General features: G+C 58.4%; 1 protein-coding gene across 4 annotated transcripts; it reads left to right on the top strand.

The window, feature by feature from the left end:
• Nucleotides 1-13,704: 13,704 nt before the first annotated feature.
• LOC125156415 (lymphocyte antigen 6H) lies at nt 13,705-21,632 on the top strand. 4 transcript variants are annotated; one of them, XM_047842426.1, is made up of 4 exons: nt 13,705-14,591; nt 19,957-20,084; nt 20,775-20,894; nt 21,158-21,632. In XM_047842426.1, the coding sequence occupies exons 2-4, from the start codon at nt 20,018-20,020 to the stop codon at nt 21,391-21,393; spliced, it is 423 nt and encodes a 140-aa protein (XP_047698382.1). In that variant the 5' UTR covers nt 13,705-14,591; nt 19,957-20,017; the 3' UTR covers nt 21,394-21,632. The 4 variants fall into 4 exon arrangements, with proteins under 4 accessions (XP_047698382.1, XP_047698379.1, XP_047698381.1 ...); XM_047842423.1 differs by lacking the exon at nt 13,705-14,591 and adding an exon at nt 18,893-19,429; XM_047842425.1 differs by lacking the exon at nt 13,705-14,591 and adding an exon at nt 18,893-19,477.
• Nucleotides 21,633-23,044: the final 1,412 nt, after the last annotated feature.

Below are 23,044 nucleotides of genomic sequence, written 5' to 3'. Positions count from 1 at the left end.
TTCTCCTGCAGTGGAAGTCAGCCGTTAGGGAAGCAAGGGGGCAAGAGTGGTGTTCGTTGAGACTCTCCAGTCAGAGTGGCGCCAGCCAGGCACGACCTCCAGGGCTAGGCTGGGGGTGCAGTTACATGCAGGGCATTTATGAAGCCAGGCATCTCACCAGACTTCTCTTCGCAACCACTCACTTAGCGTATGGGCTGACCCTGTGTACCAGGGACCCCCATCTTTATGTGTGAAAAGCAAAGGGGGCCTGGGAGCTGTCCAAAGTCACACAGATGGGACCCAAGCACCGGTCCTTGTACATCAATTTTATAAAATGTGAATGTTCTTCTGAGGGTGGGACACAGCAGGATGACACCGGGGCGGCTGGAGGGCAGAGCGCTGGCCTCATCTGGGGGCTGTGCCGGCCGGTGTGTGTGTGTGTGTGTGTGTGTGTGTGTGTGTGTGTGTGGAGTGCCTGTAGGAGCAGCTCGTGGACAGCCAGCAGGGCCAGGGAGCTGGGTCCCACAGGCTCCCTGCAGATCGGCTCATTTGAACAACTTTGGCACCTCTAGGCAGAGGAGCTATCCCTAGTTGTCTGGCACCCAGCCCTGGGGCGGGGAGGGAGGGTGTTCAAGGGTCCGGATAAGAGGTGTGGTTGGGGCGTGTGCATCAGTGGCTGCCCAAGAAAGAGACTGTGCTCTTCAGCCGGAACTCAGCCCTGGGTCAAGACTGCACAACAAAATAAAATAAATAGCAGAGCTGGGATCTGGGCTCAAGGCCTCTGTGCCCCAAATTCCTGCTTCCCAGTAGCTGGTCTCAGCATCCGCTTACCGGTGTCGGGGACTCTGAGACTCTGCACTAACTTAAAAGGAGACAGATCCAATTAGTCACGGAAGTTTGGGTAACTATTTTTTATCGTCCTCATGCAGTCAAGGAGTCGCATGGAGACAGGATCCAGCCCTCTGCACATGTGAACGTTTCATTAGGAAAATTTCCAAATGGCCACAGCAGTGGAGCCTTGTGATTCTGTGATCTGCAATAAGATATACCTAGCGGGGCGGCTGGGTGGCTCAGTCACTTAGGCGGTTAGGCGTCCAACTCTTGATTCTTGATTTCGGCTCAGGTCATGATCTCCTGGTCTTGAGATTGAGTCCCGTCCCCCGCCCCCCGCCTCTGAGCATGAAGCCTCCTTCCGTGCCCACCCCCCCTGCTCACTCACGTGTGCACACACTCTCCCTTTTCAAAAATAAAAAAGGGAAATATCTATGGGAACACCTTGGGGTGTTTTCAATCTATTTTTTTATTAAAAAAATTTTTTTACTGTTTTTATTTATTTTTGAAGGAGAGAGAGAGACAGCGCATGAGCGGGGGAAGAGCAGACAGAGAGGGAGACACAGACTCCGGAGCAGGCTCCAGGCTCTAAGCTGTCAGCGCAGAGCCCGATGCGGGGCTCGAACCCACAAACTGTGAGGTCATGACGTGAGCCGGAGTCCGAGGCTTAGCCGACGGAGCCCCCCCCCCCCCCCCCCCCGGCAGCTCTGGGCACGTCTTGTCTTATTGTGCTCTATCAATACTGCGTTTCCTGCAACGGAAGGCACAGGCAGGTCTGTCGGCACCAGTTCTCCAACAGTGTTTGCTCACTTCGTGCCTGGGTCACATTTTGTTAATTCTCACAGCACCTCGGACCTCTGTGGCGGTGACCTGCGACCAGTGATCTTTGAGGTTACGGGGGTAATTGTTTTGGGGCGCCACGGACCACCCTGTCCCTGGTCAGCTCTGTTCTCTGAGACACAACGACGCTGGCATCAGGCCAGTTAATATCTCTGCGGTGGCCACTAGGTGTCCCCGTGGGGGGGGAAAGTCGCATGTCTCTATTTAATTAAATTAATTAATTTATTTTTATTTATTTTTTTTTAATTTTTAAATGTTTATTCATTTTTGAAAGAGAGAGAGACAGAGTGTGAGTGGGGGAGGGGCAGAGAGGGAGACACAGAATTTGAAGCAGGTTCCAGGCTCCGAGCTGTCCGCCCAGAGCCCGACGCGGGGCTCGAACTCACAAACCGCGAGATCATGACCTGAGCCGAAGTCGGACGCTTAACCGACTGAGCCACCCAGGCGCCCCTAATTTATTTATTTTTAAAATATAATTTATGGTCAAGTTCGCTAACATACAGTGTATACAGTGTGCTCTTGGTTTTGGGGGTGGATTCCCGTGATTCACCGCTTACACGTAACACCCAGTGCTCATTCCAACAGGTGCCCTCCTCAATGCCCATCACCCATTTTCTCTCTCCCCCACCCCCCCATCTACCTTCAGTTTGTTCTCAGTATTTAAGAGTCTCTTATGGTTTGCCTCCTTCCCTCTCTGTGACTATTTTTCCCCTTCCCCTCCCCCATGGTCTTCTGTTAAGTTTTTCAAGATCCACCTATGAGTGAAAACCTATGGTATCTGTCTTTCTCTGCTTGACTTATTTCACTCAGCATAATACCCTCCAATTCCATCCACGTTGCTGCAGATGGCCAGATTTCATTCTTTCTCATTGCCAAGGAGTATTCCATTGTATATATAAACCACATCTTCTTTATCCGTTCGTCAGCTGATGGACATTTAGGCTCTTTCCAGAATTTGGCTATTGTTGAGAGTGCTGCTATAAACATTGGGGTTCCAGTGCCCCTCTGCATCAGCACTCCTGGATCCCTTGGGTAAATTCCTAGCAGTGCTATTGCTGGGTCATAGGGTAGATCTAGTTTTAATTTTTTGAGGACCCTCCACACTGTTTTCCAGAGCGGCTGCACCAGTTTGCATTCCCACCAGCAGTGCAAGAGGGTTCCCGTTTCTCCACATCCTCGCCAACATCTGTTGTTTCCTGAGTTGTTAATTTTAGCCATTCTGACAGGTGTGAGGTGGTATCTCAATGTGGTTTTGATTTGTATTTCCCTGATGATGAGTGATGTTGAGCATTCTTTCATGTGTCGGTTGGCCATCTGGATGTCTTCCTTGGAGAAGTGTCTATTCATGTCTTCTGCCCATTTCTTCACTGGATTATTTGGTTTTTGGGTGATGAGTTTGGTAAGTTTTTTATAGATTTTGGATACTAACTCCTTATCTGATATGTCACTTGCAAATATCTTTTCCTATTCCATCGGTTGCTTTTTAGTTTTGTTGATTGTTTCTGAAGGAAACTGAAGAAGACACAAAGAAATGGAAAAAACATTCCATGCTCATGTTTTGGAAGAATGAATATTGTTAAAACGTCAATACTATCCAAACAATCTACACATTCAATGCAATCCCAATAAAAAATGCACCGGCATTCTTCTCAAAGCTAGAACAAACAATCCTAAAATTTGTATGGGACCACAAAAGTCCCTGAATAGCTAGAGTAATGTTGAAAAAGAAAACCAAGGTGGGAGGCATCACAATCCCAGACTTTAACCTCTACTGCAAAGCTGTAAGCATCAAGACAGTATGGTACTGGCACAAAAACAGGCACTCAGATCAATGGAACAGAATAGAGAACCCAGCAATGGACCCACAAACGTATGGCCAACTAATCTTCGACAAAGCAGGAGAGAATATCCAGTGGAATAAAGACAGTCTCTTCAGCAAGTGGTGCTTGAAAACTGGACAGTGACGCGCAGAAGAAAGAACCTGGACCACTTCCTTACACCAGACACAAAAATAAACTCAACATGGATGAAACACCTAAATGTGAGACAGGAAGCCGTCAACACCGTAGAGGAGAAAATAGGCAACAACCTCTTTGACCTCGGCAGCAATAATTTCTGGCTTGACACGTCTCCAAAGGCAAGGGAATTAAAAGCAAAAATGAGCTATTGGGGACCTCATCAACATCTCTCTCACTTTCAAATCAAAAGCTGGAAGTGATTAAGCTCAGTGAGAAGGCGTCAAAGCCCGAGACAGGCTGAAAGCGAGGCCTCTTGCATCAAAGGGTTCGCCCGGTTGTGAGCGCAAAGGAGCGACTCTTGAAGGAAAGTACAGGTGCTTCTCCCGAGAACGCATGGATGATAAGGAAGGAAAACAGCCTCGTTGCCGATGCGGAGAAAGTCGGGTGGTCGGATGGGAGATCAGATCAGACACGATGTCGTCTTAAGCCAAGGCCTGGCCCAGAGCAGGGCCCTCCCTCTCGTCCGTCCCACAATGGCTGGGGGAGGCGAGGGAGCCGCGGGAGGAGAGCTGTAAGCCAGCAGAGGCTGGTTCCGGAGGGTTCAGGAAAGAAGCCGTCTCCACAACCTACAAGTGCGGGACGAAGCAGCCAGTTTTCCAGAAGATCGAGCTCAGATAGTCAGCGACGGCGGCTGCACTAAGCAGCAGGTTTTCGGTGTGGATGAGACGGCCCGGTCCTGGAGGGAGACGCCGTCCCGGACCTCCGCAGCCAAGAGAAGTCGGTGCCTGCTTTGACAGCCCCGGAGCACGGGCTGGCTCTCTTGGGAGGGGCCGACGCGGCTGGTGACTTCAAGAGGGAGCCGGTGCCCAGTGACCGTGCTGGAATGAGGGCCCGAGGAGTGGTGCTAGGTGTCCTCCACCTGTGCCCCAGCGGTGGGACCACAGAGCCCGGCTGGTGGGCATCTGTCCACGACACGGCCGGCTGGGTATTTGAAGCCCACCCTCGAGGCCTTCTGCTCAGAAAACAAAGATTCCTTTCAAAGTCCTGCTGCTCCTGACAAGGCGCCTGGTCACCCCAGAGCCCCGCTAGGGATGGACGCGGAGATTTGTGTTGTGTTCATGCCGCTAGCACAGCATCCGTTCTGCGGCCCACAAATCAGGAGTTAACTTTTGACTTGCAAGTCTTCTTACTTAGGAAATACATTTTGTAAGGATACAGCTTCGGGGCACCTGGGGGGCTCAGTCAGTTGCGTGTCCGACTTTGGCTCGGGTCGCGACCTCGCGGTTGGTGATTTCAAGCCCCACGTCGGCTCCCCACATCTGCCAGCACAGAGCCTGCCGCAGATCCTCTGTCCCCCTCGCTCTGACCCTCCCCTGCTTGCGCTCTCCCAAAAAATAAATACGTTATGTTTTTTAAAAAAGGTTTTAATTAAAAAAAAAAAAAAGGATATAGCTTTCATAGACAGGGAGTCCTCGGACGGATCCGCGCAAAGTTGAAAACCTTCTGGAAAGCAGTCACTGTTCTAGATGCCACGAAGGACCCCTGTGATTTGGTGGGAAGAGGTTGAAACGTTAACACCGACAGCAGTTTGGAAGAAGTGGCTCTGACCCTCGTGGAGGACTTTGAGGGGCTCAGGACGGCCGCGGAGGACGGCCCTGCAGAGGCGGTGGGGACCAGAGGGCCGGGATCAGAAGCGGAGCCTGAAGACGGGACCGAACTGCTGTCATCTCAGGATAAAGCTGACGGGCGAGGAGGTGCTGCTCGGGGAGGAGCAGAGAACGTGCTTCTGGGGATGGAAGCTCCTCCTGGCGAGGATGCCGTGGAGATTGTTGGAAGGACAACAGAGGTTTAGAATATTCCGGAACCCTAGTTGGTAAGGCGGCGGGGGCTTGGAGGATGGTCCCCACTTGGGAAGGAAGTTCTGTGGGTAAAATGCTGTCAGACAGCGTCACCTGCTCCAGAGAAATCGTTCGTGAAAGGAAATGTCCGCTGTCATTGCAAACTTCACGCTGTCGTCTTGTTTTGAAACTGGCCACTGCCGCCCCGGCTTCAGCGGCCGCCACGCGGACCAGCCAGCAGCCGTCGGCCTCGGGCAGACCCTCGGCCAGCAGAGAGATGCACTGGCTGAAAGCTCAGATGAGGGCTAGCGATTTTTAGCAAGAGAGTATTTTTTTTAATGTTAATTTATTTATCTGTGGGGGGGGGGCTTGAGTGGGGGAGGGGCAGAGAGAGGGAGAGGGAGAGGGGGAGAGAGAGAGAGAGAGAGGGAGAGAGAGAGAAACCCAAGCAGGCTCTTGGATCCGATGCAGGGCTGGATCTCATGAACCATGAGGTCATGATCTGAGCTGAAATCCAGAGTCGGACCCTTAACTGGCTGAGCCATCCAGGCGCCCCTAGCAAGAGGGTATTTAAAAAAATTTTTTTAGGGGCGCCTGGGTGGCGCAGTCGGTTAAGCGTCCGACTTCAGCCAGGTCGCGATCTCGCGGTCCGGGAGTTCGAGCCCCGCGTCGGGCTGTGGGCTGATGGCTCAAGAGCCTGGAGCCTGTTTCCGACTCTGTGTCTCCCTCTCTCTCTGCCCCTCCCCCGTTCATGCTCTGCCTCTCTCTGTCCCAAAAATAAATAAACGTTGAAAAAAAAAATTAAAAAAAAATTTTTTTTAATGTTTATTTATTTTTGAGAGAGAGAGAGACAGAGACAGAGACAGAGCACAAGCAGGGGAGGGGCAGAGAGAGAGGGAGACACAGAATCGGAAACAGGCTCCAGGCTCCGAGCCGTCAGCCCAGAGCCCGACGCGGGGCTCGAACTCACGGACCATGAGATTGTGACCTGAGCTGAAGTCGGACGCCCAACCGACTGAGCCACCCAGGCGCCCCGCAAGGGAGTATTTTTAATGAAGGTACGTGCATTGTTTTCTAGACACAAAGCTGTTGCACGCTTAATAGACAACAGTGTAGCGTGAACATGACTTTCATAGCCACGGGGAAGCCAAAATTTCACTTGATTCGCTTCGCGGCGACGTTTGCTTCGCCGTGTGGTCTGGAGCCCAGCCCGAGTACCGTAGGCGCCTCTATTCTTACGTGCGGTTGTTTGCGAGGGAGGCCGCCGGAACCCTGGGCGCAGAGGGCGCGGGACTCAGTGTGCGGAGGACCCTGCTCTCCCAGCACGTGGTCGGCTCGCCTCTGTCACCGGTGCGGAAGTAACAGCCTCCTCGGCCGACCCTCCTACGGCCAAGGGGCTTCGCTTCCGGAAGACATCGGGACCACAGCAGCCACAAGCAAAGCACTTCGGGTTGTTTTCATTTGCTTATTTTTTTGTGAGGGCGTGAGTTGTGGTTAGGGTGTGGGCCGGGTTTCCTTCCTCTATTTGGGGTGCTCTGTCTCTTTATTTGTGCTTTATCCCAGGATCCCACGTGGTTTGTGAAGTCTGATGCTCGGTCACATTAGCTACTGTCCCCCGGGGGGCCGTAGACAGTACCTCCTGAAGGCGCATGTAAGAGGACACCGCCTAACGGCGAGACGGGTGCACGGGACTCCCTGGAGTGTCTGCGTGGGGTGCACACCTGTGACTTGGGGTGCTCACCCACAGGATGGGCTGAGGGGCTCACCTTCCCTGGCACCAGCCGGATCCCGGGGTGGGGACCCCGGCGGGGGGGTGGGCTGGGCCCTGGTCCAGGCCAGGCTGTTGTGCTGGAGCCTGATCTGAGAGTCAATGCAACCATCCACACGTTCCCTTTCTGGGGGCTGGGACCCGAGTCCAGGAAGCATAGGTATCTCATAGATGCCCCTGAACCCCGAGATCTGGCCCCAGCAAAGACGGGACTGAGGGAGCACTGGACCACGGGCTACCCAGGGAGAGGGCTGGACGAAGAGCCAGGGGCCTTGCTGCCAGAAGCTTGGGTGTGGTTGGGGGCATGGGAGCAGATACACACATACGTGTTCGGTGGAACCCGCTGAGTGGGACCTTGAGCTGGGAGCTGGGGACAGAGAGGTGGCAGGCACGCGGAAACAGGAAAGGAGGGAAGGCTGCGTCAAGGACCCCTCATGAGGAGGCAGTAGTTGGTGGGGATCCACCAGGGAGGGCTTCCTGGTGGAGGTGGCTTTTGAGCTTGGTCAAGAAGAGACCCTCAGGTGGAGTGCGGGAAAGATGGAGAGGGCTGGGCCGGGTGTGGCAGAACCATCCGAGGCTGGAGAGGAGTCCGTGTAAATATCTAAGGGCTACCGGTCACACGTTTCAACCCCCCACAGTTATGAGCCCCAGGATGCCTCCCACTCATGCTTCACGTACACTGGCTGCCGTGTCCCGGCCACTGCCGTTAGCACACACGCCTCCACTCAGCGATGAGCGGGTCTGAGCACGGACACCTGGGTGTGGGGAGAACAGCGTGAACAAGGGAGACATCCTCAGGGCGGGGAGGTCCAATGGAGACTGCTGCCAAGCAAGCAGGGCCCCAGACACTTGTTGAATATGGTGGCTTGTGGTTGGTTCTACAGAGAACAGTCAGTGGAGATGCTGTGAGAGCACACGGCTTGAGGAGCGGTGTGGGGGGCTTCCCTGGGGAGGTGACATTGAAGACAGGACCTCAGAGCTGAATAGGACTTGGCCAGTTGCAGGAGAAGGGGTTGAATGGTTCCAGCCTCGGTGAGCGGCGTACGCGAAGGTCCTGAGGCAGGAATCTGGCAAGTACGGGAGCTGAAAGGACAAAAAGGACAGCGGTTGGAGCTGAGGCGGTGACGGAAGAGGTGGGAGGGGCCAGGGGTCACGGAGGGCTTTGGACTTCATCCTGAGAACGATCAGAAGCCCCTAAAGCATTTGGACACTGAGTTTGTGATAGCCGCTCTGACCTCCTCTGGAGAATGGGTTGGGGTGGGTGGGAGTGGGCGCAAGGAGCCCGGGTGACGCGCTGGGGGCGGTCCGGGTGAGAGACGGTTGGGCCGGGGCCAGGTGGGGCCTGGGGAGGACAATGGATGGTCAGAGAGCTCCCAGAATATTGCTGGCCCCGCTGGGTCCCCTCTCCGGGGCCTGCCCCCTGCCCTCTTGTGTCTCTCTTTCCGCTGGGGCCCCTTGGGCCTTCCCCCACCTGGGGCTCTTCCCCACAGATGCTGTTTTTTTCTGGTCTTTGCTGTGTGTGTATGTGTGTGCACACGCGTGTGTTTGTGCCTGCACATGTGGGCGTGTGGACGTGTGTGCATATACAGGTGTTTGTGTCTGCGTGTGTGCATGTGTGTGCATATGTGTGTGTTTGCATGTGTGTGGTTGTGTGTGTGCATTTTTACGTGTGTTTACGTGTATGTGTGTTTGTATTCGTGTGTGCGTGAGCGTGTGTTTGTCTGGTGTCTACTGAGGGCCTCTCGGGCCCCCACAGCGATGAGACACCCCCTGGGCCACCTCCTTCAGGAAACAGGAATCCCCAACATCAGTTGCCCCTCGGCCGACAGGGACACCCATCAGGAGCTTCAGGGGGGCCTCGGCCTTACAGCCTGGGCTGGGTTCATGCGTGGAGGGCAGGGCAGTGGAGTGGAGGGGACATGCTTCTCTTCACAGGCCTCTCTCCTTGGTTCCCAATCCAGGCAGGAAGGGGCCACATCCCTGTGGTGCGGGGTGGGGGGTGGGGGGAGGGGGCTCACGAATGGAGGAGGGGACTCTCAGCACCCCCCCCCCCCTTGAGGGGAAAAGGCAGGAGGAGGCCAGGCCCCGTGGGCCCTGTGGGGAAGTCGGGGAGTAAAGCCGGGGCAGGGTAGGGTAGCCTGAGCCCCCCAGTGGGGCGGGGGTGGGGGAAGAGGAGCTGTGGGTGGGGCTGAGAGCCACCCCACCCTCTTCCTTCCGTGTAAGGTGGGTGCTGGTTCCGTGGAGGGGGTGCTATTAGCCCCTGATCTGGTGGCATCTTGCCCCTGGGGGAGTGTCCTGTGGGGGGGGCTGTAGCCGCACATGGGGCCTCTATCCTGTCCACGACCTGCTGGGCCTGGGGGGAGCCCCTTCCCAATGACGGACTGTCCCTTCCTGCTCTGCCCCTAAGGTGGACCCCTGCTCCTGTCTAACTTGGAGGCCCCACAGGGGCGCCTGGGTGGCTCAGTCGGTTGAGCGTCCTACTTCGACTCAGGTCATGATCTCGCGGTCCGTGAGTTCGAGCCCCGCGTCGGGCTCTGTGCTGCCAGCTCAGAGCCTGGAGCCTGCTTCGGATTCTGTGTCTTCCACTCTCTCTGCCCCTCACCAACTTGTGCTCTGTCTCTCTCTGTCTCTCAAAAAATAGGGGCGCCTGGGTGGCGCAGTCGGTTGAGCGTCCGACTTCAGCCAGGTCACGATCTCGCGGTCCATGAGTTCGAGCCCCACGTCAGGCTCTGGGCTGATGGCTCAGAGCCTGGAGCCTGTTTCCGATTCTGTGTCTCCCTCTCTCTCTGCCCCTCCCCCGTTCATGCTCTGTCTCTCTCTGTCCCAAAAATAAATAAACGTTGAAAAAAAAATTAAAAAAAAAAATAAATAAACGTAGCTTGGAAGCCCCGCTGCCTGCCCTTCCTTCCCAGGCCCCTGGGCTCTGCAGGTGGGTCCGGGTGTGACTGAGTCTGCCAGGCCCAGGACGCGTCCCTGGGTCCTCAGAGCACAGGAGGCCCTCCGGCTTCTTGCACGCAGGCAGCTGGCCAGGGCTAGGGGCACTTCCCTCTCACAGCGCCTATGACACCCTGTGTTTGTTTCCTGCAGCAAATCACAAACTTGGTGCCTTAAAACAAATAAAAGTCTCTAGGGGAGGGTCCTTCCGGCCCCTTCCGGCATCTGGTGGCTCCAGGAGGTCGGTGGCCTGTGGCCACGCCCGGGGTCGGCCTCCGTTGCCGCGTGACCTTTCCCCGTGCCTTTGTGCCTCGCATCTTTCTTTTCTCATCTAAGGTCTCCAGATGTTGGGTCTAGGGCCCACCCCAAATCCAGGATGACCTCATCTCTACATCCTTAACTCCATCTCATCCACAGAGAGCTTTTTTCCAAATAAGGCCGCGTTCACGGGTTCTGGTGGTTAGAACTTGAGCGTCTCTTTGTGGCCACCATTCAGCCCACGTACACCCTGCCCCCCACTATTCTGGGGGTCAGAAACTTTCTCCCTCTCTGAGTTCGGCGGCTTCTCAGGAAAGGCTTGACACAGCGTCCCTGTCAACCCTTGGCTGAGAAGCTGGCCCTGTGAGCACGCAGGGCAGTCTTCGGGAAAACTCCTCCGTAGCTCTGGCCCGCGCTGCATCCGTAGTCTTGGACGGCTCGGAGGGTTCTGACAGTGTCGGCCGAAAGACAAGGCCGGGAGCTCTGGGAGCACATCTCGGGCAGGACCCCGTCCTCGGCCCCCGCTGCTGCTTCAGCGGGCTTAGGGCTGAGTGCGGTGGCTTTTGACGCTGTCCCTGGTTCTGACCATCTGAGAGCTGGCTCTGCTCTGGGGCTGGCCCACCGGCCAGTCATCCGGGGCCTGAGCACAACGTGGGATGAGGGTTCCTGCCGGTTTAGCGCTCAGGGACTTGTCACTGTGCCCCTGGGCAGAGCGAGGTCTCCGTGCTCCCTCACCGGGGTCTGGGCGTCTGCGCCAGGGCGGGTCCGGAGGAGGGAGTTGAGGCTCCTTGCAGGACCTGTGCAGACCGCAGGGCCAGGGACACACAGGGACTTGCTCTGCTCTGGCTGCCCGGAAAGAAAGTCCTTTCTCCTGCTAATCGTGACTGATTGTTACTCTTTGTTTGCAAAATCCTGATAGGGTGAAACTGACCTACATGCATTGGAAGGAAGCTGAGTAGCTTGGAAACTGGGTTAGGAATCACCATCTCCCTGGCAACCAAGCCCACCCAACATGGGGAGAGCGCAGTCTCCGCTCTCTGAGGAGCAGGCCCAGAACCGCACTCCCCAGGGGCTGGGGCCGGACGCCTCGACTTTAGTCTTCAAGCCTTCTGACGTCTGTTCCCCCACCCCCCCCACCAGGCCCAAGTCAGGCCCTGCCCACTTGCGTGATCTTTTGTTGCATAAATTACTCCAAAACTTAGGGGCTTAAGGCAACACGGTTTGTGCTCTCCCGGTGTCCGTGGACTCGAAATGCAGGCATCACCTCTACGTTGGGGTCCCTGAGGAAGCTGGGGTCAAGCTGTCGTCCGGGGCTTTGGTCTCATCTGAGGGAGGCCTGGGTGGGGGACCCACTTCAAGCCCCCTCGAGTGGCTGTCGGCAGGCAGGACTCACCCCTTCCGCAGGCGGGGCAGCCGGATTCCCCGAGGGTGAGCGGGAGAGGGCCTGAGCCTGCCTCAGAAGCTGTTCTTTTTATAACCCTGTCTCAGGGACACCATCCCTCCACCCTCTCTCTCCACCACAGGCAAACGGCTAAGTCCAGCCCAGGCTCAGGGGAGGGTAGCAGGGGTGTCCCAGGGGTTCTGAGAGCCCACCCACCCCACCGCAGGCTCCAGATGTTGGGGGTTGGCCGCCTTGCCCTAGGCCTGGCAGAGACCCTTCCCCCTCCCGTCTCCTCCTCCTCCCCCCTCCTCTGCCCACCCCCACTCCTCCCTCTTCCTCCTCCCCTTCCCTTCCTCCCTCCTCCTCCACCCCTTTCCTCTTCTCTATCCTCCCTCTTCCTCCCTCCTCCCCTCTTACATCACTTGGCTCCTCTCCCAATCACCCCTGCTCCGTCCCGTCTCTGGGACTTGGGGCTTGTGCCAGCCTCGTCTCCCAGGCCTTGGCTCGCTGTCTCCTTCCGAGGCCCCGTCCACGCCCCCCAGCTCCTCTCATGACAGCTCACATCACCCCACAGCCGCCTTTCTGTTTGCCGGCTCTCCCCTGCTGCCTCCCTCCCCGGGGTAGGGCTCGGCTGTCTCTTTGGCTGGTGGCAGGAATGGATGACTGTGCCGTGGAGCACTTTAGTGGTGGCATTGTGTGTGCTCCCCACAATGCTTTCACAGGTGGCTAGCACCCCCTATTCTACAGGCGAGGGACCGAGGCTCAGGAGGTCACGCAGCAGGCCCAGACCATCCCCCCACCCCCACCCCCCACCGAGCATGGCGTCTCCTGTCTTCCCCCAGAGGCTGGATGTCACCACTGTGCTGTTCTGCTTCTGCTTCCTGGAAAGAGGCCCTGGACGAGCCGGCTACGGTCACACACGACATGCCGTCGAGAGCACAGAGCGGAGCCCCGTGCGCTTCAGGAGCTGCTGACCTGCTGGGACTGAGGTCTCAGTGAGTGTGTGAGTGAGCGTGTAAGTGTGTGCGAGCGTGCAGGTGTGGCAGAGGAAGTGCATTAGTGTGGGCGTGGATCTGTGACGGTGTGAGTGTGCATATGCGTGAACGTGTGTGTGCACGTTAGTGTGCACGCGGTGTGAGTGTGTGGAGTGTGTGCACGAGCGCCGGCGGCTGCGGGGTGAGGAGCCCTGAGTGCTCCCTGCGGTGGGAGCTCCCCCAGCCTGGACCCTGGGCCAGGCGCTGTGCTCAGGCTCCTTGCAGCTGCTCTCCGGGCTTCTAACACTGCTGGGAAGGGGTTCTTCGGAGCCGACTTGAACTTCGAGAAGGCTCAGGTGTCTCGAAGGGGACCCTGCATGCTGAGAGGTGGTCTTGGGCAAAGGCAGATGATGCAGGCATGATGGCCAGGGAGCCCTGGAGCGGTGGCCGGGGTCGCGTAGCTGCCCGTGCTGGGTGGGGGGGCGACGGCGGGCTCCCAGAGACACAGTGCATTCAGGGGAGGAGGTGGGAGGAACTAAGATCTGACCTCCGTTCTGGGTCCAGGGCCACCAAAAGGCCGGCTTGGGGGAAGGGTCCAGACTGCTGACTGCAAAAAGAAAGTGCAGGCTGGGAGGGAGGGAGGTGTCGGGATGGGTGTTACAGGCGGAGGGAGCCCGTGAGCAGAGGCTGGAGAAGCAAAGCGTTGGGGAGCACGGGCTCCTCTGAGGCTGTGGCTTGACCTGGTGCAACCTCCTCTGCAGGAATGTTCCTTTGATGCCTGGACATTGGCGCAGGGAAGGTGGAGAGGAAGGTGGCAGGCGGGAGCAGCACAGGTGCTCAATGCTGGTGGCAGAAACGCCCCCAGGACGCTGGCCCCAGGTGACAGCTGCCAGCTGCCCCTGCCCGGGACATGTGCTCAGACCTAGGCAGGGGTGGGGGAGAGGAGTCTCCCCAAGCTGGGAGAGCACTGGGGCTTTGCCGGGGAGTCCCGTGGGCACGGCTGGGGCTCGGGAGGCTCCGGGGAATTGGAGGCAGTGTAGCCTGGGGACGGGTGGCTCAGAGGGACCAGAGAAGGGAAGGGCCTCTGTGTGAACCCTTGCTGGGACTTGAGCCAAAGTGGGCCTAGGTGTCAAAAGGATGACATACGGACAGATGGACAGACAGATGGACAGCTCCTGGACTCAGGCGACAGTGACATCCTGTGAGGCACTCGTCTCCCAGTGACAGGACCTGTTTGCACCTTCGCTGCTTGGGCTGGACCCTCAGCTGGCCTTGTTGTCTCTGCACTTTCTCGCCTGGAGACCCCACCTGTTCCCTCTGTGCCGACCCAGATCACACGTGCGTCTCCAGCCCAGACCCTGCGCTGAGCCCCGCAGGCACTTGCGACCCGCCGTTGGTGCCGTCCAGGCGTCCCCAACTAACAAAAAGGCTTTAATGCCTCTCGTGGCCAGTGTGCTCACCGTCCTGCCCTGGGTCCACCCGCTTCCCGAGCCAGAGCCCCGGAGGTGGGCATCCTGGACACACGTGGCCAAGTCTCGCGAACCCATCCACCTGCCCCATTTCTACTGCCACCCCTGGTCTGAGCCGCTGTCCTCCTCACTACCCCTCCCCCTCGCCCGCCCCGGCCCCATTCCATTCTAGAAGCTTCCAGGCCATTCTCCACTCAGCAGCCACGGGGATCTTCGGAAACGTCGACTAATGATGTGTGTGCCTGCCTCGGCCCCTTCCCCCTGCATTTCCCTATGATGTTGACGGGAAGTCTGGGAGAGTGGGGGACAGGGACAGAGACTGCAGCGGGCTTCGAGCTCCAGCGGCCCTCACTTACCAGCTGTAAGTCACTCCCTGTAACGGGCCGGGTTCTCCAGAGAAGCAGAACCAATGGGACGTGTAGAGTTACATAGAGTCGTTGTAAGGAATTGGCTCGTGTGATTTCGGAGTCTGGCAAGCCCAGAACCCACAGGGCATGCCAACGGGCAGAAGAGTCAGTAAGAGCCAATGTTCCAGTTCCGGTTCAAAGGCTGTCTGCTGGCACAAGTTCCTTTTGCTCAGAGGGAGTCTGTTTTTGTTCTATTCAGGCCTTCAACTGATTGGATGAGGCCCACCCACACCATGGAGAGCAATGTGCTTCATTCGAAGTCTACTGATGTAAATGCTTTTTTTTTTTTTATGTTGATTTATTTTTGAGAGAGAGAGAGACAGAGACAGCATGAGTGGGGGAGGGGCAGAGAGAGGGAGACAGAGGGTCCCAAGTGGGCTCTGTGTGACGGCAGTGAGCCTGATGCGTCATGAACAGCGAGATCATGCCCTGAGCTGAGTCAGACGCCCAACTGACTGAGCCACCCAGGCGCCCCTGCTGACGTACACGTTAACCTCACCTACAGACATCCTCACAGAAACCACCAGGACAACGTCTGACTAAGTATCTGGGTGCTGTGACACACAGATGTTCTTTCTCTTCCCGCGTGAGGCGCTGCCCCTGGCCCTTCTGCTGGTTACCTGGAGGCTTTCTCCTGCACCCTTAACGTCCGAGCACTGTCTAAAGTCCATGTCCCGCGCTGCCTCTCAAACAGCGCACGGGTCTCAGGACCCTCTGACTCAGTCACCCCGCCCGTTGCCCGTGCCTTGTCCTCGGGTTCAGTCTTTTCAAACTTCACGTATCGGACATTCTTCCCGCCTCAGATGACGACCCCAGCTTCCATTTCCCTCCCAGAAGCCAGTTTCTTCCCACACGCTTCCTTCTCGAGTCTAGCCCTTCCTTCTGGAATACCTTTTCCTTCTGCAGTGCATTCTCCAAAAGTTCCTTTAATGAAAGGCCGCTAGCGGTAAACCCTCACGACTCCTCCAAAGTGTTGTCAGAAAACATTTACGTGCAAACTTTTCATTATCTGAAAAATTTCTCTTGTGCTTATTTTTGGAAAACTGCGGAGGTCCCGCCCCAGCAGGTCCGGGGGTTCCCGAAGGATGAACGGCGTCGGTGAAAATAACAAATGGACACGGACAACGGCAGTGGGTTCGACTGGCTGCTTTATTGTGGCAAGCGTGGCATCATATTTGTTAGCAATTTTCTTGTGGCGTGTGTTATCTATGTTTCTCGGCATTACCTAATTCTAAAAATGTTCTTTTGTGTAATCACCCATTAAGGAACAACATAGTTATTTTCTTGTAAATTTCCCTCCTGCCCTTTCAAGGTCATCCAGCTGTCAACACCTCAAGTGGAACGTTTACAGGGACGTGACTTCTTAATGGTTTCTTTGAACCATTTGCGGCACAAGGAACAAAAGCGTTCGCTTTGGTCTGGGTGCCCGGAGGGAGCCAGGAGGGCCCTGGAAACCCACGCCTTATGCGCTCCCAGAGAAACAATGTTTACCTGGGAACTAATGAACCATTCTGTACCTTAACCCCCCAGGTCCGGTTATCATCTGGAATGCCTCCTGGGGGCCAAGCGGGCCTAGGGGTTGGAGCAACTTGTATCCATAGGTACATTCCTTTGTTGCCAGAGTGGGGATTTCGAACCCATTCGTCCCCCTCCTCGGCTGGGAAATATATGGGCCCATCCTTCCTTTGGGTAGAGGAGTCTTCCTAGGGGGTGGCAAGGGCTGGATGCAGGGCAGCATGACTTCCCTGCGGAACCTTATGTCTTTCCCCAGTGGTTCTTCTCCCGGGGGGCCTGTCGTGGGCAATCCCAACCGACAAATCCCCAGGCGCTTTCATTGGTAGGGGGGCTGCCCCGACCAACGCTAAGGCCAAATTACATAAAAGCAGGAGGACAAGAAGCTTCCCTTCTGGCGGGCCGCCATGCAGCCCCGATCCGTCCACCGCCCGGGCCCTGCCATCAGGCTCCTTGGATAGCCTGGCTTCCGGCAGAAAACGGTGTAGAAGATTCTTAGCTGGCAGTTACTTTCCTCCGAGCACTTTGAAGACACTTACTCCACAGTCTGGGCATCCATTTCTGCTGTCAGTTTACCTGCTGTTTCTTTAGTGCTGATATCGCTCTTTCCTTTAGGCTATTTTATTAAAATTATTTTTAGTGTTTATTTATGTTTGAAAGACAGAGAGCACGAGCGGGGGAGGGGCAGAGAGAGAGGGAGACACAGAATCCGAAGCAGGCTCCGGGCTCTGAGCTGTCAGCATGGAGCCCGACGTGGGGCTCGAACTCAGCAACTGTGAGATCACGACCTGAGCTGAAGTCAGACGCTTAACCAACTGAGCCACCCAGGTGCCCCATCTTCTGGCTATTTTAAAGATCTCTTGCCGTTGGTGGTCTGTGATTTCACTCTGCTGTACCTAGGTGTGAATTTTCTTTTTGTTTATTCCATTTAGTATACATTGCGCTTCTCTGTAAATGCTTACCTGTCGCCAGTTCTGAGGCATAATCTCTTCGAATACTGGCTGTCTTTCCTTTGGGACTTTGACCATCCCTCTCTCGGCGCTCAGCACGGTGCATGCTGTGTGTTTCGACCTCTCTTTTCTATTTTCTGTCCCCTTATCCCTTACACCGCAGTCTCGATAATTTCTATAGATTTAAATTCCAGTTTGCAAATTCCTTCTTCAGTGGTATCTAATGTGCCGCCTAATGCGTTTGCTGTTTTTTTTTTTTTTACAACAGCTTTGTTGAAATATGACTCACATACTATAAAGTTCAGCCTTTTGAGGTTTTTAATCCAGTGGTTTTTAGTCCATTCACAGTGTTGTGCAAGGATAGTCTCTATTTTTAGAATATTTTCATCATTTGAAAGAACGCCTTGACCACTAGCAAGGAGTCCTCATTCCTTCTTCCTCCCAGCTGGAGGCGACCATGGATTGACTTTCTCTTTTTTGGATTTCGCTATTTCGGACATCTCATGTAAATGAAGCCATATCATATATGTTTTTAAACGACTTTATTTTCATTTAGCCCAAATCTTTCAAAGTTTCTGATGACCTGCTAATTTCAGTGAGAGCTTTTCATTTCTAGAGGTTCCCCTCTCCAACAAAGCACAGTTCTGGCACTGCCTTGTTCTTTCCTACAATCTAACTACAACCTACCACACAAATGAATCTTGTATTCTGTATCGCACACTTTCAGTTTAGAAGGTTTGTGGAGATTTACATCCGTATCTCTTCATCGTTTCTTCTGTGTCTTTGGAGGCCCATTTTCTTTGGATGTTTGCTGATTTTTTGACTTTGAACTCACACATATTTAGTGTTTATTTTTATTTTTGAGAGAGAGATAGTGCAAGTGGGGGAGGGGCAGAGAGAGAGGGAGACACAGAACCCAAAGCAGGCTCCAGGCTCCCAGCTGTCAGCACAGAGCCCGACGCAGGGCCTGAACTCACGAACCATGAGATCATGACCTGAGCTGGAGTCGGATGCTTAACGGACTGAGCCACCCAGGCGCCCCTGAACTCGTATTTGAATTGAAGGTGTGGGAGCCCCAGTCCCCAAGTTGGAGTCGCCTGTCTATCTCCTTCCCCTTCACTCCTCCAGCCCGGGGCGGGGTTAAGGTGTGCAGGATCTAGGGTTCCAACACTCGCTCTGTCACCTGTCACTGCGTGACCTTGGGCGGGGAGCTCAACCTGTCTGTGCTTCCGTTTGCTCATTGTAAGGTGGGGGCGCCAACAGCACTTGCAGGGAGGGTGTGAAGCTGTCACGACATAACACACGGGTTTACACAGAGCACATACTATGTGCTGGGTCCATGTGATCAGCGGCACAGCTCACAAGGGGGTATTAGTGATAATCGTTTGTCTGAGGTAAGATGGGGGGGGGGTGGGGGGTGGGGAGGGCGGAGCTCTTCTCACAGTGCTCAGCGCTAGGCCAACCGTGGCAACTCCACAAATATTTGCCCGGCCAAACGAAGGCAGACTAAAAGAAACAACCCCCAACACGTGCACAGGAGCTGGGGCTCACTCGGCGCTCAGCAGCGATGGATTCCAGGCACGGGGGCAGCGGGTGCGAAGACACAGCACTCAAAAGCTTTGTGCGGCGGGAAGGCGAGAGATAAAGCTGAGAAACGGCCAAGCAGGCGGCGGAGGGCATTGAATGCCGAGACCAGCATTTGGGACTGACGCTTCGGACGTGGATGTGGCGGCGGGTGGGGGTGGTCACGGCTGCTCCGGGTCCGGGCGGGGCGCGGGTGCGCACCCGCAAACCATCGAAGCGGGGACGGCTGGCCTGGGGAAGGCCCCTTCGCTGGGAGTCTGCGAACGAGGGCCTGAGCGAATCACCTCCGCTGTTACCCGCCTCCGTCCCTGCGTCTTTGTGCGTTTCGCTCGCTTCCTTTCGCAGTAAATGTTCTTCCGAGAAATTTCGAGGGGATCTCCGCCAAGCGGAGGGGGAAGGGCTCTCGTCCGCGCCGGGGGAGGGGCGCGCGGGACAGCCGCGGAGGGAGCCGGCACCGGAGGGGGCGGACGCGCGGGCCGGGCGCTGGCTGTCGAGGGGCGCGGACGGCCAGGGACGGAGACCCGCCGGGGCCCCGAGCCCCGGGCGCCCAGCCCGCCCTTCTCCCGCCGCCCCCGCCCCCCGCGCGCCCCCGCCCCGGCTCCGCTCCGCCCCTCGCGCGGGGTCCGCGTCTGCGGCTGCGTTCCCCGAAAGACAAGGCTGCGCCCGGGTTCCGGTCCGCAGGGAGACCGAAGGGCACCGCTCCCCGCGCCTCCCGGAGCCCCGGAGCCGCGAGCCCCCCCAGGGATGTGAGTGCGCCCCCGACCCGAAGCCCGCGCTCCACGCCTCGACCTGCGGTGAGCGCCCGGGCGCGCGCTGGAGGCGAGGGGCGGGGGCTCGGCCCGGGGTTCCCAGGCCCCCAGCCCAGGGGTGGGGGTGGGGACGTGGCGCGCGCCCCTCCCCCATGGGCAGGTACGGCCTGCCCGCACCTTGTCTTGCCCTTTTCTCTTCGGACGCACCTGCCGCTCCCCAGGGAGAAGACGCGCTGCCCCCGACCCTCCCCCCGCCCCCCACAGGTGCCCGGCGCGGGTTGGGGGCATTTCGAGCTGTCACCCTGCCCGAGACGGCGGACCTGTTCTCCCCGGAGGGGATGCTGTGATGGTGGACGCTCTGGGGGATGGGCTGGGGGTAGGGCTTCGCGAGCTAGCGGACCTTCCTCCCCTCCCGGGATTTCCAGGCGGAGGTTGCGCTCCGGGGCCGCAAAAGGAGGGTGGGGGGGGGGGGGCTTGGGTCCGGCGGGCGGCGGGGACCCCTGACCGAGGCGTCTCCTTGCCAGGCCTGCGCCCCGGAGGACCTCCGCCCACAACCCCCGCGCCTTCCCGAGGCCCGCCTGGAGCATGCCGCCTGCAGCCATGAACGGCCTGGGCCTGGTGCTGCTGGCCGCCCTGCTGTGCTCTGCGCCCGGTGAGTCTGGGGGCGGCCCGCGGGGCTGGGCCGGGTCTCCGGGAGAGCCGGGCTGTGGGGCCGCCATCCTCCGACGGTGCCCGTCACGTCCACACCCGCTCCCGACCCCGGCGACCCCAGCCGGGCCCTCGCGCCCGTCGCTTTGACTCACGGTGCTCCGGCCCCAGCCCCAGCCGCACCGGGCCCTCCTGGCTCCTGCCCGCCCTTGTACCGTGGGCTAGTCCCGCACGGACGCCCCCTCGTGCGCCCCATCGCTTCTCAGAGCCCCCACCTGGCCTCCCAGCGAGTCCTTCCTGGCTTGGAACCGACCGAAGTGTGCGGGGAGGTGTGGGAGCGTGCAGGAGCCTGTGGGAAAGCCCCATAAGTGTGAGGTGTGTGTGGCTGGTGTGTGCGTGCATGTGTGCACACGTGTCTGTGGGGCCACGGAGGGTGACCAGGGGCTTCCGGAGTTCCGGCGGCTGGGAGCCTCCCCGCAGATTGCCCAGAAGGCCCCGCGGTTCTCCCAGGGCCTGACCTCTGGGGGCCAGTCTGGCCTGGTCACCGCTGGTCGGCGAGGGGGGTGTGGTGCTTGGCCTCCTGGAGCTGCGCGGTCCTCCCGGGAGCAGCCTCGGTGGCCAGGGGAGTGGGGCACACACGGGCCAGCTTGGGCCTCAGCTCCTCTGCTCATCCGCGTCCTCGTGCCCTGCGCAGCTCACGGCCTGTGGTGCCAGGACTGCACCCTGACCACCAACTCAAGCCACTGCACCCCGAAGCAGTGCCAGCTGTCGGACACGGTGTGCGCCAGCGTCCGGATCACCGACCCCAGCAGCAGTGAGTCGGGACCTGGGCCCGGCAGGGGGCGGTTGGGGGCGTCCTCTGAGCCCCTCCGGCCGTGGATAAGAGTGTGGGTCTGTGGGTAGGACACTGCCTTGCTGTGTGACCGTGAGCGGCGTCGCTCCTGCCCAGGCCCCCTCCGTGGCCCTCTCCGTGGCCCTCTGCGTGAAGTTGAGGCGGCGTGGGTGGGTCCCGTGCGGGGCAGGAGGAAGAGGGCGCAGGTGCGGCTCCCGCCCCAGGCTCTCCCCGCTCTGCCCCAGGCAGGAAGGACCATTCCGTGAACAAGATGTGCGCCTCCTCCTGCGACTTCGTTAAGCGGCACTTCTTCTCGGACTATCTGATGGGCTTCATTAACTCTGGGATCTTACAAGTCGATGTGGACTGCTGCGGGACGGATCTGTGCAACGGGGGGCCGACGGCGGGGGGTGGCCCCTGGACCCTGGCCGGGGGGCTGCTGCTCAGCCTGGGGCCGGCCCTCCTCTGGGCTGGGCCCTGAGGCCCTCCCCCTCCCACAGGGCTTCCAGCTGACCCCCCCCCTCCCTGAGACTCGAGGCCTCCCTCTCTCTCCACCAGCTCCGAGTCCCAGCCGGCAGGATGTCTCCGGGCCCCGGGGGTGCAGGCAGGGGGCTGGGACCCCCAGGTCTCCGAGGGAAAGGCAGGCAGAGCCAGGCCCAGCCCCACAGCCTGGCTGTGAGGGCGTCTTCCACGGAGAAATAAAGTCGCTTCTGGTCTAGACACGTGGGTCTGAGCCTGGGGGTGGGGGTGGGGTGGGGCTGGCCGAGGGATGGGGACGAGTCCCGACGGAGGACGCGCGGGCGTGAGGCACCGGGACTGGGGGCTCGTGCGTGCGTGCGTGCGTGTGCTGGGCTGCCTGGGGGGGCCTCGGGCCTCGGAAGCGGCTGTGGGGAGGCTGGAGTGGACAGAGCCACGGCCGGGACACGAGGGTGAGGCCTTAGAACCATGCGCGTGTGCACGCGGATACCAGACATGGGAACACGCACACTAACACACACCCATGTCTGGAGGGCTGTGCTCTGTTCCCGCACCCGCGCGCACGTAGCCACACGCTCCCGAAGCGTCCGCAGGTGCGCACTGAAACGTTTACGTCACGCCAGCTCGGGGTGCCCCAGCCCATGCGCACTCACGTCTGGATGCACACCACTCGGCCCTCCGTGTCCAGTGGACGCACGCCCCTGTGTCTCCTCCTGCTCTTTCGCATGGCCTTGGGGTGATCGGACTGGGGGGCCGGCTCCCCTCTGAGCTGTTGGGAGCACTGTCGTGCCCAGAATTGCCTCTTAGCAGACACCCCCTGCCCCCAATCTGAGCGGGGCGCCATCTTGGGCAGGGTCCTGGAGGCCAGCCCGCCCACCAGGGGCCGAGGAAGCCCCGTGTGGGATGCCCCAGACAGACTGGGTGCTGCGGGTGGGAGGCGGCAGGGGAGGACGTGTAGGTGAATCTTAGGGAACCAGGCGCTTCCTGCTCCCGCGGTGGGTCTGCGGTTTTGCCCCTGCACCCTGAGTCCAACCCAACCTCCCACACCTGCAGGGCTGTGGGGGTCGCCCTATGGCCCAGGCACACCACGTGATGCTTGGCGGCCCCTCCGGGCTTTCTCAGGGCTCTGACCTCTGCCCAGTTCTTTCTCCTCCCCCCGGTGGCTGACCCAGGCCGTGGTCGCTCCCGGGTCCTGGACTCCTAGGCAAGAACCGTGCTTTCACGGAAGGCTGGCGGCGGAATTCCTCCTGGGGCTCCCCTGGCGTGAGCGAGGGAGAGAGATCTGGGAGTCCAGGGTGAGCCAGAGAGGAGAGGGGTCGCTGGAGACCGGTGTCAGCTTCCTGCTGGTGCAGACAGCCGGGGACTTGTCTCCTGCTCGGTTTGAAGTTTGCTCTGCTTCTCTGCAATGAACCCATCCCTGCCCCTCCCCAAACTCAGCAAAGTGTGATACCCACTGGGTGGGTCTGGTCCTTTGGGGAGCGTGGGGACCGGGCCCCGTGGGCGGGTGACCCGCAAGACGGCAGCTTGAGGATTCAGATGCCGGACTCTGGTGCCGGCGAGGACACTGAGCAGTGGAGGCCGTCGACAGATCGGGAGGACCAGGCCGCCCCCCCCACCCCCAGACACGGTGTTCTGACCAACTTTTCGGGCCATCT

The sequence above is a fragment of the Prionailurus viverrinus genome, chromosome F2 (genome assembly GCF_022837055.1).
Source record: "Prionailurus viverrinus isolate Anna chromosome F2, UM_Priviv_1.0, whole genome shotgun sequence".
NCBI lineage: Eukaryota > Metazoa > Chordata > Mammalia > Carnivora > Felidae > Prionailurus > Prionailurus viverrinus.
This window is presented reverse-complemented; position numbering and strand designations above follow the sequence as displayed.

What these genes read in the sequence shown, in the direction of transcription:
- LOC125156415 (XM_047842423.1), top strand. Translation starts at nt 19,032, where the DNA reads ATGTTCTTCCGAGAAATTTCGAGGGGATCTCCGCCAAGCGGAGGGGGA. An exon ending in CCGCGAGCCCCCCCAGGGAT is followed by an intron (nt 19,430 to 19,956) that starts GTGAGTGCGCCC and finishes TCTCCTTGCCAG; the next exon opens with GCCTGCGCCCCGGAGGACCT. An exon ending in CCTGCTGTGCTCTGCGCCCG is followed by an intron (nt 20,085 to 20,774) that starts GTGAGTCTGGGG and finishes TGCCCTGCGCAG; the next exon opens with CTCACGGCCTGTGGTGCCAG.